Source organism: Protopterus annectens, chromosome 6.part0 (assembly GCF_019279795.1).
Source record: "Protopterus annectens isolate FY-2018-M chromosome 6.part0, PAN1.0, whole genome shotgun sequence".
Classification (NCBI taxonomy): Eukaryota; Metazoa; Chordata; order Ceratodontiformes; family Protopteridae; genus Protopterus; species Protopterus annectens.
In genome coordinates, this window is record NC_056737.1 from 693,003,108 (window position 1) to 693,028,690 (window position 25,583).

The 25,583-nt window shown below is 38.2% G+C and overlaps 1 protein-coding gene across 1 annotated transcript in view; it reads right to left on the minus strand.

The window, feature by feature from the left end:
- Nucleotides 1-25,583, minus strand: part of BRF1 (BRF1 RNA polymerase III transcription initiation factor subunit) — a 2,040,227-nt gene that overhangs the window by 1,979,512 nt on the left and 35,132 nt on the right. The window contains exon 2 of the mRNA XM_044074370.1: nucleotides 11,922-12,166. Coding sequence (XP_043930305.1) covers nucleotides 11,922-12,105 — 184 coding nt within the window. The 5' untranslated portion in view covers nucleotides 12,106-12,166. The remainder of the gene's footprint in view (nucleotides 1-11,921; nucleotides 12,167-25,583) is intronic.

A 25,583-nucleotide genomic window follows, 5' to 3' on the forward strand; every position in this document is an offset into this window, starting at 1 on the left:
AGTGGCTGGCCAAAGCTACCACCCTCTCCACAGGATCTGCAAGCTAAAAATGTCTACTCACTCCCATTCTCCCTGGTTAACACCTACAGGCAACTCCAACCACTCCTCGAACTTGGGATGAGATGCAGCATAGTCTGGGCTTTCTCCCACTACTCCATGGAGCTGGCCTGCACTCCATTGATCATTACTCGCCTGATACCCGACAGCTATCTTCCTCTAGTGCTCCTTTTACATGTACTCCTCTCACATATGCTATTTGTTTAAACAGAATTTACTCCTTCACCTCTCAGAGATCTCATCTCTTTTTCCTGTACATCTTTCAAAATGTTCAATATGCAACTCATATCCACAGCTTCCTTAATCTAGCAAAAGTTTCACATAACAAATATACTTGTGTATATGTCATACTGTTATATCACACAAGTTATCCCTAAACTTTATTATCCTACTCCACACATCTATACAGCTATCTTAACACATTTTCTCTTCTGTCACTTTCTACTTTTAATACTACCATTAAATACATACCACCTATAATCTACATATTCCATCACCTAGCTATAAGATTCTAACTATATCTATCCTACCTTTAAGTTTAGCTCTCTGAATCTACCTTCCCACTACACTTACTTTCCCTTTTCCTACTCTAACCCCCTCCAAAACAAATATTGAGCTGTATTGTTTAATATTTCTGTTTAATTTTCCTACATGCTAATCTTCCATTATTACTGTATTGTGCCTTTTTACAACATATGTGCTGTTTAAATAGTTTTCTATACTATTTAACTTGCTTTATAAGTAATTATTTCCTTACAAATCCATATAATGATTTTCATGTAACTTGGAGCTTTTCTCTCCGGGCCTCCACTGAAAATGGGTCCCAAGCCCAGTGAATTTCCCGGTCAACAAATGTCAACAAAATAAACAAACAAATAGTAATGAGACTACTAATGCTGGTTTAGTCATTAATTTACATTTTCCAGCAATTGCCGTTTTTGGCAGCCAACATCATAATTTCTTTATTTATGGTAACTTCTTCACCCAGCATTTGTGCTAGTACATTAAAATCAGCTAAATGTGCTTACTCCCAGAACACATTCCCACTTACCTCTCTTTTCCCCTCACATTTCCAACAGCCACTCTCAATGTGAGGGGAAAATCCTCAGATTTATTCAGGTATAAATATATCAATTAAAAAAGATAAAAGCCAACAATCTGAATCTTCTAGATTTTGTTGCACATTTAGATGCTCCACAAATTTCTTCCTAAGGCTCTTTTATAAATTGTCAGTCTATTCTCTCCCAATCCCTTCCCTATTCTCCCAACAAACTGCTACAGCTCTCGTAAAGCAATTTATATTATTTTGACTGAATTCTCTGTTCTTGGTTTGGTCAAATTTTACTGCAGCGAGCATTTCATTCTGTGCCCCTCTTCTAGTCTGTATGACTGTACTCTGCTATCAACCCTTGTTAAATTAGGCAATCCCCATCATGGCCCCCAACAACCATTTAGCTCTTTGTCACTGCATTACCTTTCCTGCATGGTTTGTGTGTTCCCAGTACCTTGGTTCCTTAAAATCATTTTCTCCAACTGTTTCCAGCCAGGTCTTCTGTCTGATCTGTGTTTAACTGCATATATCCCTATAAGCAGAGATTCCTTTTTCAAATATTTTACTTGTTTTTCAAGGGGGTGTGCAGGGTTATTCACATTCTCCCTAAATGCTCCAGTAGATTCATTTTCATCTATCTTTGGCATTCTTGCCTGTGCTAATACCATATTTCCCATTTGAATGTATAACATTACAGTCTCAACTGGGTGGCCTTAATGTAACCTCTCATATCTGGCATTCCTAATCTCACTGTTCCAAGGAAAGAACCAATTTAATTAACTTATCCCCCACAACCCTTATCTATTTTCATATTTATTTCTACCACGTTTTTAAACTCCAACTTATGCCCAGGCAATGGCTAATTGGCCAATCCTTCTAAGTTAACTTATTTTCCCTAAAAGATCTTATACAGTCTCAGTCCCTAAATGATTTTCTTTTCAGTAACTACACAGAAAAATGTCAGTCCTTTTATTGTATTTTCCCTGCATACTCAGCTTAGTGACAATGCATGTGTTTCAGAGTTCTCATGCAACTATCTGTGAGCCTGTGACATGTAATTTCTATGTAGTCTGGTCCCAATTACTGTATCTTGGAGAATGAGTATATTTCCTTCTAATGTCCTACTGCGAAACATCCTCCATATCAAACACTTTTATACTTCTCTTTGAAAATCTTCCCTCTTTGGATTTATTATCTTTTCTGCCCTCCTCCAACACATTTGCTGCAAACCATATTCCACTTACCCACATGACAAAGTCCTTGCTGGTAGCTTACAATCTCTCACAAGAGCCTTCTAAACTTGTTACATTTTAGGGGAAATATAAATGCAAGCTCAAGTAATCTTCTTTCCCATCTAGCAAGCTCTTGCCAGTACAAGTCTTCCTTGATCATTTTTCTTCCTCTATTTTTATTGGTATACAATTCCCTATTATTACACTTTGGGTGTCAGTGACAACTGAATGTCAGATATGAAACCCTTAAAACTATCATATTGCATTCTAAATGCACAAATTGCAACTTTACTATTTGTACTCTGCATTGCTTTATGTAAGCATGTACTCTAATTTTACTTGTACCTATTAATCCATTAACGCCGCATGTCGAGACTTTTAGAGCAGCCATCATGAAAACACAAATATAGTCTTCACCTCTAGAACAGGATGCATAATGTGTTTTTCCTAGTAGCACACTGTACACAGAGACCTAGGACGCAGGCATGTCTCCTCACTTTTCAGTTTAATATACATCTTTTTACATTCAAGTTGCTTTCTTTGAAAAAGAAGAAAAAAGGGTGCTTCACTACAACCCCCATACCCATATACACATTCTAAAATTATAACTATATACATTTTCAAATGTGTAACACACTTCCCTATAGGATCAACTCCTCCAAACAGAAGACTGTACTCATAGGCATTCCAGGTTACCACAGTCCGGTTTACTATGCAAAAGCACACACTGAAACTTGTAATCACCTCGTGACAATTTTTTTTTCAGCAACAGTTTTACATTTTTAACAAGCTTGTTTTATCCATTAATTGCAATTTGGATAATAATGTTAAACTTTCGATTTAACCTTGTACATTTGCAGCGGTTAGTCAAATAGTACAACCTATTGAATCTAAATATCTCCCTTTTCATTTTTTTTTTTAAACTTTATTGAATTATCACTTGTGACACAGGCAAATTTACAGTTATACAAGAGTAATCAAACTGTGTTAAGTTCATGTTTACAAAACTTATACTTCACATATATTGCTTTATATCATATAACCTGAACAACATTAACATAAAATTATTAAATTCCTGTCTTTTCTTTTGTAAACAAGAAACAGTTATTAAACCACCACTTACGACATAGGCAATGATACATTTTAACAAATCACACCGACACAGTCCTAATTACAAGCATTTTGTACACAAACCACATTCCCACTTGCAAACACTATACATCACTTATAATCTAACATTTTCAGTCAAACATTACATAGTTCATTTAAGTCCTGCCTTCTTTTAAACCTCCTTCCCCCCCCTGTATTGTTTCCACAATTCCCATTTTTTTTTTCCTATGTAGTTTGCTTCTACCGTTCTCTAAAGATCTCAATTCCAGTTTTATCTCTGTTAATATATTCACTCCTTCTAGTATAGCTGGTTTAGATTTTGATTTCCATTTCCTAGTAAATTGTTTTGACAGCCACCATGGACACTGCAAGACCTTACCATGTATAGGCAACGCAAATTCTGTATCATAGCTCAGAAAAATCTTCCTCTTCACATCTATCTGCCCAGTGACCACCCTGCATCTCCAACAGTGCATCCTGCAGGGAACCCTTAAAGTACACCAACTCACCATACTCAGAAAATATGTTCCCAAGTACCTCTTTCTTCCCAGTCATGCCGTCAACATTTGAATGTTTGCTGTCTACCAGAGGAAAAATTCTCTGGAGTCTCCTTGGGGAATAAAAATATCCATGTAAACATTTCAAAGCAGAAACCCTAAATCTTCTAGATTTTGTTGCATATTTGGGAAACATACATACATCCTCCCATTGTTTCTTTGTGAATTGCTTATCTAATCTCTCTTCCCAATCCTTTATAACCTCCTCCGATTCTTATAGTTATCAGGCAATATTTTGTATGCTCTACTAACTATTCCTTTTTTATTGGCAGCTTCTGTTCTAGATTCTACTAAAAACTCTACCAGTGCTGGTCTTTCGCTTTGGACCCCTCTACTTCTTTCTCTTTGCTTAGACTCCGATATCAATCCTTGATAGGGAAGGCAATCTGTAACCTGCAGTCCAAACAGAATGGAATACGCCAATAATTTATCATCCTTCCCTCTCTGGTTATTTGCTCCCAATACCTTGGTTCTTTTGCCAGTTCTCTCCAATAAATTCCAGCGTCCTCTTGCCTGTTGTCTATATCCCCAATTGCAGTCATCCTTATCAGCAGAATCACCTTTTCTCCATTACAAATCCCAGTTTCTCCTTGCTTCTTTAGATTCTCCCTGCTTCATCATCATCCCTTTCCATTTTGAATTATAGTTTTATGCTTGTGCTATGTATAGGAGCCTTAACTGTGTAGCTCTGAAATACCCCTTCAAATGGGGCAATTCCAATCCGCCCTATTTTACTGGAAGAATCAGCTTATCCCACTTGACTCTTGCGGTCTTCCCCTCCAAGATAAAGTGATTCAGCTCTTTATTGTTATCCATAACTTCTCCTCTGATTGATAAAAATATGTCTAACCTGTGTATAAGATGAATGGGTCTAAACATGTTAACTGCTTGTATCTTACTAGCCATATAAACAAACAAAGCTTTTTTAGTGTCTACCCACATATCCTTAGCTGCCACACCAGAAGCATTTTGTAATCCATGCTCCCAAATACTTCATTCTATTATGTCCCCATAAAATATGGATATTGATGAACCAATTCATATGTGGGCACATAATTTACCGCTATTGCCTTTGTTTTAGCTTTGTTAATTTTGCATCCGGAAAATATTTAACTGTCAAAATATTCCACAACACTGTAAAGTTTCTGGTTTTGTCAGGTATAAAATTATATCATCTGCAAATACAGCCAGCTTTTCTTGACTACCATACCAATCACATACTTGAATTTCTGAGTCACTTATTTTCTTTGCAAATGGTTCTAAATACAATGCAAATAAAGGGGAAAGAAGAAGACAACCCTGCCTGGTTCCTCTGCTCAAACAAAAATTATCAGAGAAGACCCCCACCTACTTGAATTTTCACTTCCGATCCCTCACATATCCTCCTAATCAATCAACCTTATAATTTTTTTTCAGGAAATGCAAATGCTTCCATTGCCCTGCTCAAAAAGTTCCACATTACTCTGTCAAATGCTTTTTCTGCATAAAGACCCAACAACAATGGTATTTACTTGCATTCTGCTTCCCTCTAGATCATCAATGTTCTGTTAATGTTGTCAAATGTTTGCCTCCCTTCCACAAAACCACAGTGATACATATCCATCAATTTTGGCATTATTTTTGCCATTCTTTTAGCCATTACAGACATGAACACTTTAAAATGGGCCTATATGAAGCTGGATCTGATGGAGCTTTACCCTCTTTAGGTATTACAGCTACCCCTGCTTTCTTCCAGGATGTTGGTACTTCTCAACCTCTTTAAATACTGTTAAAATCTTCCAGATCCATCATTCTTTTTCCCTCCTAGCTTCTAAACTTCCACAAGAATACCATCTGTTCCTGGGGACTTTCCTGTAGATTGGTTATGCGTCACAATTTTAATCTCATCTCCTCCTGTCAGTAATTGAGCCTCATCTACCTCTAACCTTGGCATATTTAATTTTTCCATAAACATTTCAATTTGTATCTTTTCTTAATTTCAATATTTCTCTGCTTTATACAGACTTTCATAGAATTTTCTAAATATTTCTAATACCTAATAGGATCTAGTTACCTTCCTTGTTATGGGCTCCCTAAGCCTGGCAGCAGCCCTTTCTACTTTCTGTTGCCCAATTGTGTTAAAAGTTTGTGTGTTCTAATGTTATCAAAAAAAGTTGCTTAACAGCAATCTCTCTAAACCAGTGTATATTAGAGGTAATCCCTTATTTTCTGCAGTTGATCATCTTCTTTCTCGGAGATTCCCCCTATTCTGCAATACTTTAATATTTGCAGTCCCTCTAAATAATTCTTGTTACTTCTTAACCATAATTCCCTTTCTTTTATTTCCACCCTATTTTTAAACTCCACCTTAATTTTATCCCACTCCCTAGCTATATTTATTTTCAGAAAAAAATTCTATCCTCTCGAATAGCTCCTGAATAGTCTCCACTACCCATTCCTTAAATTCCTCTCTTTTAAACAAACAGGTGGGAAAGTGCCAGTGTTTCATTTTTATTTCATTACTTTGTGTTTTTATTTTAGTTATTATTGGCGTATGATCCAAAATATTTATTGGGTGCATATCAATGCCTTCAATTAAATGCACATGTTCCTGTGAAATGTAAATTCTGTCTAGCCTAGCCCAATTTTATATCTTGGGAATATGTAAATTTAGTCCAAACTCTTATTACTGAATTCACATCTTCCATAGCAAATATTTTCATAAATTTCAAAAATCCACCCTCTTTTGTTATACTTTCCCTTCTGGGCCCTCCCTTTTCATTTTAAATCCTATTTCTCCTACCAGCTCTGTTGTCTGCCATTACTACTTTAAAAAGCCAACTGCTTAAGCTCTCAAGGAGGTCCTGCAAATGTCAGCCTAAACAAGCTGTCCAGACATCCCATAACAGAGTTTCTAGAGCCATCAGATACCTCATCTTAGTTCTGTCAGTTTACCCCGAGCCCTCCAATGAAATTAGCAAGTCTCCATTAAACTCCTTCCAAAAACTAAACCACCTTCAGCTTGGACAGTCACAAAAGTGAAACACAGCAGAAAAACTCACATTAGTTAAATCTGTGTTAAAAGTTAAAATGCCAGTCCTTAACAACAGAAAAACCTTCTCTAGCTATTTTTGTGCAAAAATCCAATTTCAATCTTGTCAAAATATTATTAAATCTTAATTTCAACACTTAGATAACGCTTATTGTGCTTCCATGAAGACATCAGTATCACTACCACTGGGGTGGGGGGCTCAAACTAGCTGAGTACATCATTTTGAGCTGGAAACGCACTTCTCTGGAACTTTTTACTGACGGCATGAATCTGCTTCTTTTCTGTTTGGTGAACCCCAAGTAGTCATGTTCTACAAAAATTCTCATGTTTCTTATTTTTAGCACGTCATCCTTTTACCACATTTTTGGTTAATAGCAACTCCTTTTGTTGATAATCTCGCAGGTTTACTACAATAAAAGTCTTGGCTGTTTCTTAATGGTAATGCTTGGAGCATACACACCATGTACTCCCTCAATCACCAGCTCCTTCTGCAAAACATTAGTGCATTTACTTACCTGATGCTAAATAGTGCAGTCAAGTCCCCTCAAGCTTCTCAGGAATGACAGGAAAAAAATACACATTTTCACTTTTTGTTCCGTATTCCAATTTAGCTCCAGTTTTTGCTTTACATCATCTTAAGAAACTGTCGCTCTCGCTCTCATTTCAATGTTGGACTTTTACACTTTCATTAGATCAGACATTCTACTTAATGTTTCTTCGGTGTCCTACAATCCTTTATTTGACTTGATACACTCTTCCCATATCCCACTGATTTTGAATACCCCAACCTTTGAAGATCTCAGTTGGTCTATCTTTCATTCAGAACTATTCAAAGGCATTTTATGTAAAACAGCTGTATTCTGTACTACTTCCTGCTGACCTGACCACAAGGATCTTCACGGCCAAATTTTCTTCTTTTTAGACTCACTGGCTCTTAAAGCTACCATATCTTCTTCTAAAACATAACCAAAAAGTGCAATTGTTTTCCAGAAATAGTTATGAAAATCATCTTTGTTATTGACCGTTATTCCCTATGCTATACGAATTAATTACATCTCCTTTCTCAGGTAGCAGCCATTTCACGTCTCTCAATGTTTTTTTTAATCCTGGCAGAGAAGCAGATATGGAAAAGGAACAGGTTTGCAGGCTGAACTTGGAAGGACTTAACAGCAACTGTGTTTTTGTATGAAATGGAATTGAAGTGTATTACTGTGGTGCTTATGTTATTTTACTTCAGTAGGTCATCAGAAATTTACACAAAATAGCTGTAATTGCTGGCTATGTGGACAATCCATTGATGAAAATGACTGCTGGTCATTCTGGCTTTACATTCTAAAGTGATTTGCATGAATCAGTTTGGAATACTTTGCTGTAGTTATTGTTTGCGCAAAACAAAACTGAAATAAAATAATCGGCACAGTAATGTACAACAATCAAACCTACACAGTGTACACAGTCAAGATGGCAGTTATTACTGGATGAATGCTGTCTATCAATGAAAGTAACTGACCTTTTCTTGCTTCCCCAATCTAAACCGGTATTAATCTGGTTTTGCCGGACTACTGTGCATTTTTGCAAAGTATGTTGGAGTACCTTACTGTGGCTGCTGTGTGTTAATGTGAACCAAGCCTGAATACATTACTGTAGCTATTATTTATTTAACCCCAGCTATTATTTATTTAACCCCAATCAGACATCTGAAATATACAGAATCAATGTGGTTACACTTGCTGTGGACAAGGGGGCTTGATTGTAGATGAAAATGTCTGACCCTTCTTAATACTTTTTCAGTGCCTCCAGTCTATTATTTGATTTGATATACTCTTCCCGTGTCCCACTGATTTTCAATACTGGCTGAATGCTGGTCTGCATGATTTAATTTAAACAATCTGGATTTACAAGGCCAGTGTGCAATTATGTAAAGCATATTGGGACACTTTACTGTGCCCACTTGTAACACATACATCGCCGGTATTTACAATGTGGCTACGATAGATGGGGATTTATGTCCATACAATGGAAAGACAAAACATTGAAAGGCAACTCGAACACAACTGACTGAAATGTTACCCATCTAAAATTAAAAAAAAAAAAAGTGTTTTTGCACAGGAGAAGCCCCCCTTGCACCCCTCCCCATGGGGGAGTTGTGCCCTCATACATCCCCACTAAGTATACATACCAACTCCAAAATAGCACTACAGTGGGAAGGGACAAATTCTTATGGGTGACAGACAGCTGTCAAAATACTTGACAAACTCATTAAAAAGATAGCACAGCTGATCAAACATGCAAACATTCTTTCTATACAAAATCAAGGTACAGTGGGGAGTGGGGAATTAGCCAATCAAGGTACAGGGGCGAGTGAGGAATTTGCCCTTTCCCTACAATAATGATATCTTTAAGATGGAATATATAATTAGTAGGGGGTGCAGAACTTGTCTCCCCCCAAAAAAAAACATGTTTTATTTTTTTCTCTATTCAGTCAGTTGGTGATACACAAGCCATGTTCAGCCACTTGACATGCAATTTTGCATTTTTGATGGATGGTCTTACATCCAACAGATGGGTACGGACAGTCTGCAGACAAAGTGATTACCCTGCTTTAGTTGGATCACTGTTAAACAGGCAATGATCTGCCATGGAAAAAGCAGTGCCACACAATGTACTATATTTCCTGAAATAAGAGGGAAATGATCACTACTAATGCTTTTGCTTGTGTGCAAGGGAGGGGGTAGGAGCGTTGCAGTGTACTTAAAAACATCTTGTTACTCATCACAGTCAAACATCAACACTGCACAGAATATGCGACTAACCATGGTGGTCAGAGCACTGTGTGTGTGAAAGCAACTGATCACTGGCCCACTGGTAAGTAAGTAGTACTGCAATTTCACAGATCTTTGCTCCCTTTTCAGTTCTTGGCTGTGACTCCTCCTGTGTAAAGTTTGTATGGCTTCCCTGTACATACAGCAGGTGAATCAGCATTCCTCCAATTTGTCTGAAGGCAAGTGTACGCTTGCGCATGTACATCTTGTGATAGACCTGGCTTGTCAGGAGGTGTGTGTGTGTGTGTGTGTGTGTGTGTGTGTGTGTGTGTGTGTGTGTGTGTGTGTGTGTGTGTGTGTATGTGTATATGTTATGTTCATGTGTTCATCTTATGCTAGTTCTGGCTTGTGACATTTGTGTGTATAAAAATATCCCCAATTTTTAATCTGTGGCAGCTGCATATGTAACTCTTCTGGATAGCAATAAAACAAAAGGGCAGTTATCGACTCAATCATTTTTCAAAAATCCAGCATAAAATGCATCATATCACACCTAAGCCATCAGAGGTTTTGGGATATGTGGATAAAGGCACAGGTTTAGTAGAGTCGCTGCCCTGGGACCAACCCACCTAAAAAACTGGCCCTGCTCACAGGTGTTCATAGAAGGTTGCTAGAGCGTATGTGGGTACCTGGGACAATGTGATTAATACTACTTTAACTTTCCATACAACCCAACTTCGGTGTTGTGCACAGAAAGTAACTATAGTTTGTGTAGGGGCTAAGGAAACATTATTTCACTAAAAACATGTTAGAATACATTATTGTTATAATTATTTTTCATATTACTCACAATTAGAAGCATACAAGTGGCTGCCTTTTGGGGGTACGGATGAGGAGGTATGCTGTGTATAAAAGTCTGACAAAAAACTTCTTGAAATATGTTACTGTGTTCTGATTGTTCCTTTTCTTTCATGCCAATCGGACAGAGGGGTACAAAAAAGTTGGCCCTTTTTTGGGGGTGGGGTGAGAAGGTTTTCTATATTTCAAGTTGCTGCTGGCATGCTTATGATTGCAGCCATGTGTTCTTTCAAATTCATCCCAAGCGCTCTTCCTCAATTTGATTTATGCAACCTCTCAAGTGTATATCATCTCAGTTTTATAGGAGCTACTATTTTGTTAGCTATGAGTATTAAGCCTGGGACACAAATTATTTCTTCCTTGAAAGAAAAAAAAACTTTAATAATTTTAAATGAGACCATCACTGGATCAAAGGATTGCAAAAAAATGCTATAAAAATGCAACTCAGACCATCTAAAAAACTCATGGCTTCAGGAGACCTAGTAGACCCAGATCTCTAGTTTAATGCAATTTCCCCTACAATTACATTGCAGTTTGGCCAGTTAAAGTGTGTTAAATGGATGCAGGAAAAAGTTGAAGAGTAAGAATAAGTGTGATCAAACAAGGCTATAGTAATGTAGTGGTGTAGGGAGACCAGGATGGGTGAATCTGGAAGGGCACTGGGGGGTGCAAAAGAAGTAGAATGGTGGACAGTGGAAAAGATGTCATGTAGTCCTTTGAATAAAGATTCATTTCACCCAAGACTGGCCCTGATCATTTTAGAGGGAGGTATAAACAGCCAGGGAAAGGCATATCTGCATAACTGACTACATTTGTCACACAAAGTTAATGGAAACTGAATTCTCTCTTAGGCAGATCAGCACTTATAAAATGTATTTCATTGCTTCAGAGGTGGTGCATTATGTCAATAAACTTCAAATTAGGCAACGTATTCCCTAGAACAACTGTCAAAATTCTTATGCAACCCTAACAAATGGGCATGCGAAATCTAATGGAAAAATATTCCAGTGATGGTAAAACCTCTATGGCGACTTATAAAATGAAAGAGTACAAAGGTACACCAAACATCTTAAAAACACCTCTAGAAAGACTACAAACATGCTACACAAACAAATAAGCTATTTTATCTAAAACGGTGACAATATTTCCCCAAATTATTCCCAGAAAAGTAAACACAAAAAACAACAACAAACAACTACTGCGAGCAACACAATAAGAAACAACAGTACACAAAGTTTTGTAAACAGGAATAAACTGACTTACCATCCAAGGAAACAAACTGCCCCACAGCAGAAGAAGCTCCTCCACTGCTTTCCACAAACTGTACCTCAGACACAATAATGTTGTCCTCGAGCACTGACCCACAGCCTGTACAGACAGCATCTCCACGAGCCTGGTCAATGTCAATTTCAGTGCAGCCACAATTCTGACAAAATCTAGAACTCATGTTTGATGTTATTTTCTTACACCTTCCAATGACTACCTCAGGTATTGGGAGATTTCATTCCCTGTAAGAAAAAACATGAAGAGTGAATCACTGATTAATCAGTTACAGAAAATGCTCACACATTATGCTATTAAAAACACATAAAAATTAAAATCTTAGTCAGTAGATGAAGACGATGTTGCCTAACCAAACCATCCAGATGAACGAAACAGCTACGTTATCCAAAAGGGTAAATAGACTACCTTTACCAGTGATTACATGGACTAAGTCTACTGCAAGTCCACCATAAGACTACACACTGACTGTCAAAGTACAACAGATGAGGCAATGACAACTGGAACTGTTGCAATACAATTTTCAATGTAGTTTCAAAAATACATAATCAACTATGTTCCTTTGATGCCTTGTGCTATCTACGGACAACACAGCCACAAAAAATCTGCACTCTTTACAGAGCTACTAACCAATTCACTGATGTGACAGAAAAAGTAATGCAGCTTGTCCTTACCACCTCAAATGAAGAGGTGAGCTAGAATTTTCAGAACTGTACACCAACTTCCAGAACATAGCTGCTACCCCCTCCCACACACACCAACCCACTTTTCTGGACTAAAAACATTTTTTTCCCCAACTTTAAATTCTAGTACATCTCATGGAACAAATATATATATTTTTAAATGCTAACTGTGACATGCACAGAATACAATAAGAGTACACTCTTACACACATGCCTCAATGCCTCATAAATCTACTCAAAACAGACTGTCCTCAGGCACTGCACTTCTCTATCTCAGCACAGGGTATCCAAATAGAAGAATTATTACCACCAGAACTGTAAATAAGACTGACAGCTTAAGTCTACCCTGAAATACCACCTCTACGCAAGCACTTATGAATGCTTTATAAACTTTTACAAGTCATTATATTTTTTCTCCATTAAGTGCCCACATGCCAAGCTCTAGCTCCATTAGTGGCACCCTTAACTACTGCAAACCTGCTTCTCTCAAATAACACTACCCTTCACCCTCTGCCACAAACGGTGGAAATTAACCCACGATGGCCAGAAGCCTATTAGGGTCATCAAAATGAGTTGTGTGCACTTTCAGTATGCTTAATGTTTGGAGTTTAGCTCAAAGGATTACAGCTATGACAAGGGTCATTCTTTGGAGATGGATTCCCCTAGTCTCCATGTGCCTACTATGCAGCTCTGGGAAAGTCAACAGCACTTTTGAAATGCCCCTGAAAAGTGGAACTTGTTCCTGCTTGGTTTGGGTTTTCAACAGTTAGCAAATACCAACTTCATGTCTATACATGGCCCTTTACTGAAACATGCAGTGCAACAATTATGTTACTGCACCTTCAACAACATTTTTTAAGCAAATAACATATTTCTTGAATTATCACTTATGACACAGGCAATCATACATTTATAGAAATGAAAAACCATATTTTCAGTTGGAAACATTGTGTATCACATATAATCTTCGATACAACCACTGTCAATAGAACATTACAAAGCTCATTCAAATCCTAACTTCCCTTAAATTTCATTCTGCCTCCAAAACATTATTCTGCATGTATTGTTCCCACAATTTCCACATTTTCAATGTAATTTGCTCCTACCATTTCTAAAGATCCCATTTCGTTCTTTTATCTCTGCTACTATATTAACCACTTCTAGCACGGTTGGTTTAGACTTGGATTTCCATTTTCTAGTAATGGCTTTTTTGGCAGCCACCAGAATTAAACTCAGGAAGGCCTTACTATGTCTAGGCAATTCAGATTCTGTATCACAGCTAAAAAAGAAAATGATTTCCTTAATTACACCAGTCTGCTTACCCAGTATTTCTGACAGAGCAGTCTGCAGGGGAATTTTTAAAGTCTGCCAACTCATTACACTCCCAAAAATATGTTCCCATTTACCTCTTTCTTCCCCATCACATCTCAAACATTTGCAATCTACCTGAGAAAAGAATCTTTGGAGTCTGCTTGAGGTATAAAAATACCTATGCAAACACATCCAAGCAAAAATCCTGCATCTTCCAGACTTTGTTGCATATTTGGGTGCCATACATATATCCACACATTGTTTCTTTCAGAATTGCTTAAGCAATGTCTCTTCACAATCCCTTCTAACCTCTTCGGACTGATTCCTATACTTATATTTTATATGCCCTACTAATCGGACTGATTCCTATACTTATATTTTATATGCCCTACTAATTATCTCCCTAACAGCAGCTTCTATTCTTGACTCAATTAAACACTCAATTAGTGCAGGTCTTTCATTTAGGATTCCCCTAGCCTTTTCTCTTTTGTCTATATTCTGATCTCAGTCCCCCCTCCTCTTTTGTTTGGGTCTTTCAGCTTTTCCCGGTTAGGGGTCGCCACAGCAGAACTCCGGTCCACTAATGATTGGTAGTGGATTTTTACGTACCGGGTTACCAGCCCTGACGCACAACCTTCAACGAAGGCACGCCCCATTCACGTATGCCTCCACACAGAAAACGCTCTAGCTGAGAATCTAATGGGACAACGTCTTGCTACGAGGTGACAATGCTACCGCAGCACCACCACCGCAGTCTCAGTCCCTCCTTCTCTACTTGTTCCCAATACCTTGGTTCCTTTGCCAGCTTTTTCCTGTGAAATTCAGCCCCCTCCTTTCTATTCTCTGTAGCTCTAACTGCAATCAGCCCTATCCATAGAATTTCCTTTCTCCATTCCCACATTGGCTTATATCTTCATATACTTTCTGCTACTTTATGAATATAATATTCTGTAGGACTGTTATTCTCCTCAAGGATCTGCGTCCAAAATCACATTCTTTTCTTATTTCTTGAATTACACCCATGGTAAAGATTTTATTAAGAGCTAGAACTACTGCCTAGGAGGATGCAGAATACATTGATTAAAATCAATGCAAATCTGGAGCAGCTATCTATGGTACATAAAAGTAATCACCGATGTACAGCAGCCCAGAAAAATAAATGTATAAATCAGCCAGTGATTATCTTCAGCATTCAGGAGAATCTGACAGTTTACATTGGGTTGACTTACAAACAGTATTTTGCATTACACATTCCTTTATCACATTTACAAGTAAAAGCTACACATGTACCATAATGGCAGTTCTGAAGGAGTAGCTCTATCCTGATCAACCAGGAGTGAAACCGTAATTCTGCATCTAAAAAAAACTTTCCTAGGTTATTAGCCCCTCCCCTTTACCCATATGTTCTGCCAAGTAACTTAACACTGCAGATCTCAGATGTGCCACTTGAAAATTATTGGTAATGCTGTTTGGCCTAGCTTTCAAGGTCATATCTGCCATAAAGCAAGGTAAGGGAGGATTGATGCATTGAGGAGGATAAAACTGCTCATCCAAATTTGCTGTTACAGAAAGAACAGTTTTGTACTTGGGATGTGGAGGTCCATTTTCACCAGTCGTTTAAAGTCCCAACTCTTATCCTAGGTGAGAACAACTCCTATGACTGTGGCTTTGATGGAAGCTCAAGACCTAGAGATCATATACAGTTTACAGTGCCTTGTGAAAGTATTCAATGAAGCCCATGTAGCAACTGCATCCTCATCTAAGGATATATTCTGGAAAACACCCGATACGGATCCACTGCTCTAGCTGGATGTGCTGCATGCAAGAAAAAAGCAAGCTGTCTGTGGATGTCTGGCTGTTAGCACAGAAGATTAAGTCTCTGAGCTGGTAATGAACTGTTTCTTGCAGTGAAGAGTGTAGGGGTCAATTCCTTCTACCTCTGTTTGCCTACAGAGTAATTCATCCCTAAACCAAATAGTGCTGCAGTAAAGTGGCCTGCATGTGGTTCATTTCCCTAATTAACAACAACTGTATAAAAAAGGGACAGGTCCACATGCTACCATTTGAGAGGGAGGCTGGCATAATGGTTAAGGACTTACCTTGTAGACACAAGGTACAGGGTTTGATTCTTTCATGGGGTAAATTAGCTAGTCTTAATGCCACACAAAGACAGTTATCCTAGTACTAATCTATGAATCTCTGAACCTAAGTCTGCAAAGTCCAGCTAGTATTCTGCAGTTAAAAAATACATGCAAATTAACCAACTAATTAATGCTTATTTCAGTGGCTGTTTTATGCTTGCAATTATATTTTGTGGAAGACCAAACAGGGACACACCTGCAATTCAGAAATTCTTCTAGTAAAAGTAATGGCCACAAGAAGACACTACCTTCTAAGGAGACTTACTTCCAATCAGATTATGGAGCAGGATCAAAATGATATGGGTCAGACTTTCCAACATTAAATAGAACTCTGCCAGAGGGACAGAACCCTTAAAAGGTTATTGTATTTGGAATGTACCACTAAACGAAGCTTTGCAAACTTTTAAAGGTGCCAAAGAAAAATTGTTAGAGGTTAAGTTATAAATGGCATGAAGAACTCACTTATACAAGTGTCAAAAAATAGTGAAAGATAATCCAAAATGTTAGGAGAGGGAGGCGCGCTGTAAAACGATCTTGCCCTTTAGAAGGATACTCAGTACAAAACAAAAAGTGTACTCTTGTAGGTTTTTCTGGCATTGGGTCCTGGAGCAGAATTAAAAGAGTTTAGCTACCCTAGAAGGATAGCCATGAACCATGTGGTTACCCTAGTTCCAGTAACTAAAGGATACAATTGAGGCTTGCGAGATAGGTGAATTAAGAGGGAGCCATCTATACAGACTTCAAGAGCAGGTCACTGCAGAAGAAAGCACACCTTTGAAAGGGGTGCATCTATAGTGATATGTAGCCAGGAACGACTTAAGTTGCGTGTTGCTACTTGCTTGCCTATGGTGTGCTTATGGATACTCTGAATGAATAAATCCAAAAATTACATCTGAAAGCCACTGCTCCTGATTTACATAGGTACTATGCACTATGCTTGATGCTATTACTGACATAATAGGGTGTAATTTTTCATTAGTAAAAGCTTCCTTAACATATGTATTACTATTTTAGATTGCTTTTGAACGTTTGAAATACTGTTTCTAAGTGCATGAAAATAATTTGTGTGTGTTCAGTTAAAGGTTGTTCATGGTGCTCATTTTAAGCCTGTGTGCACAAAGATGGATCCTACTATTTAACAAGGGCCATATGCTAGACTACATACCGGGTGAAGTCCAAGTGATTTTCTTGACAGTTTTATCTATACTTTGCTTAACCAGGTAAGCACAGTGGTCAGAACACCCTTTCAGGACAACACAGGCTTGAAATCACACACAACATATATAACATAAAAAAGATACGATGCCTGAAGGAATAAAAATAATTATGATAAATAACAGAATATTTTTATTAATTATTAGTGCCAAATCCAAGTAAAAAACTTCTTTCCAAACTGAGTAAACTAACACTGGAATTAGATACCAAATTTAGTACTAATTATTGGTATTCTATCATCAGAATGAAAAGTCCGCGGTGGTGCAGCAGTAGTGTTGTTACCTCACAGCAAGAGGTTCTCCTGTTCGATTCTTGGCTGGAGTGCCTTCTGTGTGAAGTCTGCATGTCCTCCCCGCAGTCGAGTGGCCTCCGAAAGACATGCGTGAATGGGCGTGCCTTCGCTGAAGTTTGGGCATCGGGCTGGCAACTTGGCATCCTAAAAAAATCAACTGCCAGTCATTAACTGACCAGAGTTCCGCTGTGGCGACCCCTAACCAAGAAAAGCCCAAAAGACAAACAACAACATTATCGGAATGAAAAATGTAAAGGAGAATTTTTACATGAAAATATTTTCATAAGGTTTTCTTTACCCCATATAAATGGTCAAAAATGTATATAGTTAATGAGGTTATAAGCTGGAAATGCAAAGAGCTGAATGGTACCACATATTTCTTAGCTGCAAAAAGAAAATAGTTTATAAGCAGTTTCTGAAAGCCACATGGTCTGATAGAAATGAAATCTCTGACTCTCTTATTAAAAAACAAATGCTCCAATTCCAACATGTATAAAGAAACAATACTCTCTTCTGTGGATCTCCCTTGCAATTGTATGCAAGATAATTACAACTGCATGCAAGACAATTACTATAAATTAGAAAACTGAGTTTGCAGAGAATTTTAAAGACTTTGTAAATGCAAGTACTGCTGCATGTCAAAAAGAAATTAAAGAGTATTTCATTAAGATCTACAAGTAAGAATTGAAAGATTACCTACTGGCAGTAATTATTGTAGTTAAGAAAATACACAGATAGTCAACTGTCTCATGTTTTTGCAAGTGAAGTACAACTATAATAACACACACACACAATTTATCTTTACTTTGAAAACATATTGCAATTATTGATTTATTCGTTTTCTTTTTGTTGAAATGTTTTTTTTTTCCTGGAAAGAAACCACACCCGAAGCCAGTATGGGGCTAAATAACTCTGGCCTTGTTCTACTCAGCTTTCTGTATAAACTTCAGAATGACAAGAAATGGGGAGAGAGGGAGTAATAGTGTTGTAGCCACTTCTGGATGACAGCATGCCTGGAATACTCCTCTGGAGAAGTAATAATGGGAAAGCTGGTGCTCCATTTAGCTTTGGTCAGGGATGCAAAGAAATCACAAGACTTTCCTCCAATAACAGAACAGCTTCTGTGTTATTGAAGGATTAAGGGACCACTTCTGCGGCATCAGTATGCAAAGACTGAGTTAGTCTGGTATATAACGGGCCTATAAAGGAAAGTGACTGGTTATAAGTGACAATCCATTCCCATACCCTCACTGCTTCTCAATACAGTGGGCGAGTTACCGTACCCCTACTTCTATGTACAATATCACTGTCATGTTAGTATGGATGGCAACTGCACCCAGGGGTAGAGTCCTGGAACACCTGCAGGGATAGGATAATCACACTCATCTTCAGAACATCTGTGACTATAAGCCTTAGGCTATCTGCCCTTCACAATACAACCTCCAAGAAGAGAAATCTGTACTGACAACTACTACATGGGCTGGCAGTTAAAAGAGACTGCCTGGAGTATGGCACCACCACATATGTCTCTCAACTGTGCCTGATTTTCAGCGACATAACTGACACCAACTCAAACATTGTCTTTGTCCCTCTTATTCCTCCTTAAAACTGAAGACTTTTGTAGAAATGGTGTTGTATTACACTTGCATAATTACAACTAGACTTCTAGATTAAATTCAGAAAATTAATATTAACGCACACTTGTCATTTTTGTGTTCAAAGCCTCAGGTTAATAGTATCAATATGTTAACAGTCTCCGATTACCTCGGGATTTGTTTTTACTTGTTGTGAGATGTGCCACCAGTGGATGTGCTTCTTGTATGCCTTCAAAAGTTTTACCAAAGATAACACTGGATTTCTCAACTGAACCTGGAGTTCACTGAAGGATACTTATGCAAAACCTGGTATGACGGGCAATATGGACTGCTGCTGCCATCAGTCCCTCATATCCCAAAGCAGGAAAAAAGTTGCCATGATTGAGAATTAACAGACTTACTGTAGACAGAGAGAATCATGTCTAGGGGGATGATGGACCTCATAGGATACATTATCCATTTTTTTTAATCTACTTAATTTGTTAGCTGGGTTACTGAACTAGTCCAAGAATGTTTTTTCAGCCAGGACCTGGGCCAAAAAGACATGACAAATACAGCAAAAACATCATTTGAACATATGATTTGCAGTCAAACATGCATGGTAGATTACCCATGTTACAATTTCATAACAGCACATTAACAGCTGACACAAAAGAACAGAAAATTGTGTTATGAAACACAGCAATTCTTTACAATTAAAGTAACACAAAGTATACATACATGGGGCTTACACAGCAAGTTGCACATTAATCTACAGTGTGGATAAAGTGGGGCACTCCCTAGTCAGCCATTTCACAAACGTATGTAAAGAATTAGAGATGATATTAGGTGCGCAAATTCATTGAAATATCAATATAAAAATAGATTCATAGTGTAAAAGTCAAGATTTAGGAGAACTCCCTCTAGGACTCTTGCAGTGTACACCATAGTTACTGGGAACTAGAAAACATCTAGAAAACCTCTCAAGCTGCAATTAGTCTGCTACCATAGCTAGAAACCAATTAACAGGCAGTCAGGATATTTCCTTACATGAACTATTTCTGGCTTGCTACAACAACTATGGACATATTTTGTCAAATACCATGGTGGCTCAGGCGAGACCAAACGGGATTGGGAGTTTGTAACCGATAATGACTGGCGGTTATCCAGAAGTAGAAAAAAAACCCTTGACTCACTGGCAATTGTTATATATGGAGACAAGCGCTTTGGAGTTTAGAGCACATCCAGTTAACTTTTGACAGACAAAGGAGGACAGCCATAATGAGACCATTCAGAACGTTTATTTGGAATAAACTCATTGAAGTGTGTTAAGAGAAAAAGTTTTAAAAACATACTGTTATTTGTCTTTTTCCTCTGCTTGCAAAGTGAACATGTTATTTGTTGGGATATGCCTATCAAAGATGGGCCTCATCTGTGAACAAAATGCGGCATTGCTTATGAACCTGAATAATAACTGTTTTCTGCATTTCAGAATAAAGAGATTTGGTTATAGCTCAGTGAAGCCTGGGATAAGGACGCACGGCCGAGTAAGAGTTAATTTACTGAAGCAGGCTGTGTGTCCCGGAAAATTTGAGGTACCATTGTTGAACTGAACATTCTGTACTAACTGTTGGTTTGAGGTGATTTGTGAAACATGTTTATCACAGGTGTTTTTCATAGCCAACTGTCAACGGTCAGAAATGTAACAAAAAGTAGTTTTGCTTGCAGTATAAAAGTTGATGTCAGTAAACAAGTTGACCAGAGGAGATCATCTTTGCCAACATGCTGTGTAATCTGGTTAGCTGCTAATAAAGAAGTTTATCACCTGAGGCAGATGTGACTCGTTTGAATTTTTCTTCTGACAAGTGACTTGAGTCTTCCAAGTCCTTTGCCTTCTTTAGAAGTAAAAGGAATCTGAAGGAATAATCACATCCTTTCTGGTGTGGCTGGACCCTTTAGATGAATCTTTTGTTGATGAGGTTTAACACCATTTTGTGTGCACTGAGAGAGGCTGGACATCGGACGATGGAATATTGCACAACTTCTGGACAACACTGTGTGAACCCACTTGTCCTGCATGATGTCCAGCCTTGTAGAAAACTGGAGGGTAAAATGACCCGACTACCTCTGGGGTGAAATACCTGACTACAGTCACCTGCATAGAGAACCAGGTTATCCCTGCTACTGCCAATTCCTCTTGGCTATAGGCCCAGCATCTCTTTGGTCAGTTCTCACAACCACGATGCAGGAGGCACCCGAAGAGAATGTGTCACAGGAAGATGTTTTGGAACCTTGTATAGAATGCTTGCAGGAAATGGAGAATGAAAAATATGCCCTCAGTTTAGAAGAAAAAGATTTAAGGAGTTGCTAAATTTAAACAGAAATGGATAGACATATTAAGATCAAGGAAAGAAATGGATTACAGAAAGTCAGTAAGACCCAAAATGTAAGGCGCCTGATAAAACAAATCAAGACTAATAACAGAAATTCATGTGATATAACAGAAATAAATAGGATACATTACTTTGAAGCTAAATTAATAACAGATGAAGTCCTACCATAAAAACACATGGCAATGAGGGAAAGGAAGAGAAGAAATCAAAGGACATCATGGAAATATCAAATAGAGAAAACAGAAAGCTAAAAGACAAGTGCCACTTTTAGAAGAGCACAGAAGAGGGAACAGAACAAAAATATTTAGAAAGATAGATGTCTAAAAGCAATGCGCAGTATCAGAACAGACTAGAATCTAGGATACACAAACTAAAAGATAGCAGCACAGGCAGAACATTTTACAATATATGCAGATGAATATAAAAGGAAAGCACAAAATAAGCAATTCATTGATGACCTAAAAATGTTACAGAGAATTGGGAAAACAAAGCAAAAGGAACAGAAACAAAAAGACGTTTTTGAGAAACATCTATGAACACCCTCTGGAACATAAAAATGTTGAAAGGATAGACGTGAAAGAAACCATAAGTTTAAATGTACATGATATGAGATGAAGTATCAGCCAGAGAAATGGAAACAAAATTAAGGAAAACTCTTAAATGGAAACCCCAAGCCCAGAGTCAGTACCCAACTGCTGGCTAAAAGTATAACATCTTTGCATGATGATTTAACCCTGAATAAAAAATACTTATATGTACATCCTGAACAGATACCAACCTGGTTAACAGGTAAAACAATACTCCAAGAGTAAGCCAGTCAGCTATCCTAAGAACTATGGGCCAATAACTTTTCTTCCAACAATGTATAAACTGTATACTGGAACTGACGCTGACAGAGTTTATTGTAATTTATTAGAAAAAACTTAATCGTGGAGATAGAACAAAAGAAAGTCATATGGAACAAAGGATTTGTTGTTAAATAATGTCATAGTGAAGAATTGTAAAAAGGGAAGAATCTTATGTCAGAGTACAAAAAAGCATTTGACAGCATCTCAGATTCCTAGATAAAGGACTGTTTAAAGATACTCCTACATTGATCAAGTGCATTACAGTGATCACAGTGGCAAACTACTTTGCAGCTAAGCCATGATAATGGACAAATGATCATCCCACGGATAAAAATTCAAAGGGGGATATTTCAAGGCGACTCTGTCACCAGTGCTTTTTTTACTTTGCCCTTAGCCCATTAAGCTGTCTACTTAAATTAAGTCATGGTTACAATTTGGCTCCCATAAAACAAGTGTAAAGACTTTCTTTTTGTGGATGGATTTAAAACTGTGCGTCTTATTGGATGAGGAGTTGAAAGCTTAACTGCAAGTGATCAAAACTTTCTCATATGATGTAAGAATGTCATTTGGACTTGTTAAGTGTGCAAAACCAACATTTAAGGCAGGAAAGCTGCACAAAGAAAATATCAGTCTGAGACAGGATTGTGATATGAAGGAACTTGAGCAGGAAAGAGTGAAAACATGTTTGGGAATTGATGAAGGATCAACAATAAAAGATGAACAAATGCGAACAAACTAAGTAAGGAATATTTTAGAAGATCAAAATTAATACTGAAAACAGCCCTGATATCTAGGAACAAAGACCATGCTACAAACCAATTTGGTCTTCTTGTTCTAAGTTAAAGTTTTGGGGTGATTGGTTCCAAAAAGGTACTGGATCAGTTGGACAGGAAAACAACAAAAATGTTTCACATTTATCAAATGACACAAAAAAATCAGTGTAAACCAAGATCATGTTTTCCTTGTTCTGAAGGAGGTATGGGGCTACATAAAACTGATTACATGTAAATATCTGCAATCGTAGGATTGCATATATCCTGATTTCATCAGATCCAAACATAGTGAAAGCTTTAAAACATGATAACGAGTCTAAAACAACCCCCCCAGCTTAGTTTAGTGAAAGCATACAAATGTCAAGCAGTAATGGAAACCAAAATCAGAAGTAGAAGAAAATAAATAATCAGGCAGCAACTGAAAAAGTGCCAAAAAACATAAGAAAGAATACAAGGAGAAGGCAAGAAATTCAAAAGGCATAACATAGCTGCAAGTACAGAAAACTCCTGGAACAACCTCATGTCAATCAGGATCTAACATAGGAATGGTTAAGGAGAGGCAAATTTAAACCAAAAGCAAAGCTGATATTGGCAACCCAGGATAGTGGACTATGCACACGTTGGTATTTAAAGTCCATAGGTTCATAGGCATGTACTAGGCTAATGGCCCTGGAGCCTTTACAAGTCTAGCCCATAGGATTACTCTGGTATCGTGTCACCCGACCTTAGTTCCTAGATCCTCTGTCGAGTAGAGCCACTGGAGTGATCCCAGGGTGAATTTTCTATTTCCCATCCACTCATCAAAATTCCTCTCAAAGAGGGACAGTGAGGTGCTCTGCTTAACATGTATGGGAAGTCTATTCCATAGCATGGGCAGTCTCTACGGTTATGAACCTGTCCCTCCAGCATGTTCTGTTGATTGTGGTACTGAGGGTGAGGTCTCTGGAGCGTGTGTTGCAGAAGGATTGGGATTTCTTTAGATGTAGCATTTCTAACAGCACTGGGTCAGACATGACTTTGTAAGTCAAGCAGACATCGCCTCCAAGTAGGCAGCGAGACAGAGAATAGTTATGGTTTTTTTGAGTCTCTCCATATAGGACAAGTGTTTAAGGCCTAGGATCCTCTCTGTGAGGTACTTTTGAGGCCTCTCCAGTTGTTGCAGGTGTCTAGTGAGGTACATGCCAAATGGGACACTGTACTCTATGATTGGCCTAATGAGGCACGAGTAGGGGGAGACAATGACCTCTTTCATCCTGGATGCAAAACCCTTAGTAATGAGATGTGCCACATAGGACTTTCTGACCACAGTGGCAATGTGGTGGTCAAGAGAGAGGCTGCAGTCAACCTGTGTTCCTAGATCTCTTAGAACACCTTCTGTGTTCAGTGGACTACCATTGATGTGGTAATTCAAGGAAACTGGGTTTTTCCCAAGGGGGATGACAACACTTTTGTTGGCACTGAGCTTAACGCCATGGTTCTGGCACCAGTCGTTGGTCTCACTGAGGCCTTTCTGTAGGATGTCAACATCACTTGAGGAGTTAACTCACAACTTGCAATCGTCTGTGAACTTTGTCAGCCAGAATCCCTTTGTGTTGGCCTGGACTTCAGAGAAGTAGATACCAAACAGGAGAGACTTCAGGACCAAACCCTGTGGGACTCCACTCATGCCTGGTCGACAGTCTGACTTGGAGTCAGCTACTTTCACACTGTGGGTTCTGTGAGCCAGTTTGCAATCCACCTAGTGATATAGGGGTTGATGCCTAGCTTAGTGAGTTTTTCCTATGATTCCATGTGAAAGAAACAGACAAATTCAGGTTCTGTAAAACAGAACTGGAAACAGTTGCACATCTTGTTGCAGAGTGTGATACACTGATGGCAGAGGGCCTATATACTGAAAGGCATAATAATGTGGCAAGACTGTTGCATTGGGATTGTGCAAACATTACAATGTTGAAGTACCCGGGAAGCATTAGAAGCATGAGCCACAAAGCATTATAGAGAATGATGAAGTGTACATCAGATGGGATTACACATTACCAACAGTTAAAAAAAATAGATGTGTGAAAACCAGATCTGTCTTTTCATGGACTACCAAAGCAGCGTTAATCACTGAATTGGAAATTGGTGAAGGATCAACAATGATTAAAGTGTCTTAGGTACAGACAGGGACAGTCATAAAATACCAGGATGTGAAGGCAGAAACAACGAAAATATGGAAGGAAGATACCCATACAGTTCCAATAGTAGTAGAGGCAATGGGTCTCAAAAAGAATTTGCAGTTATATTTAGGTATGTTACCAACAAATGTAACTCCATATGGACTGCAAATGAAGTAAATTCTAGGCACAATATTGATGCTGTGATGAGCACTTTTAGCCACATTAAAGATTGAAACAATACTAATTTCACAAACT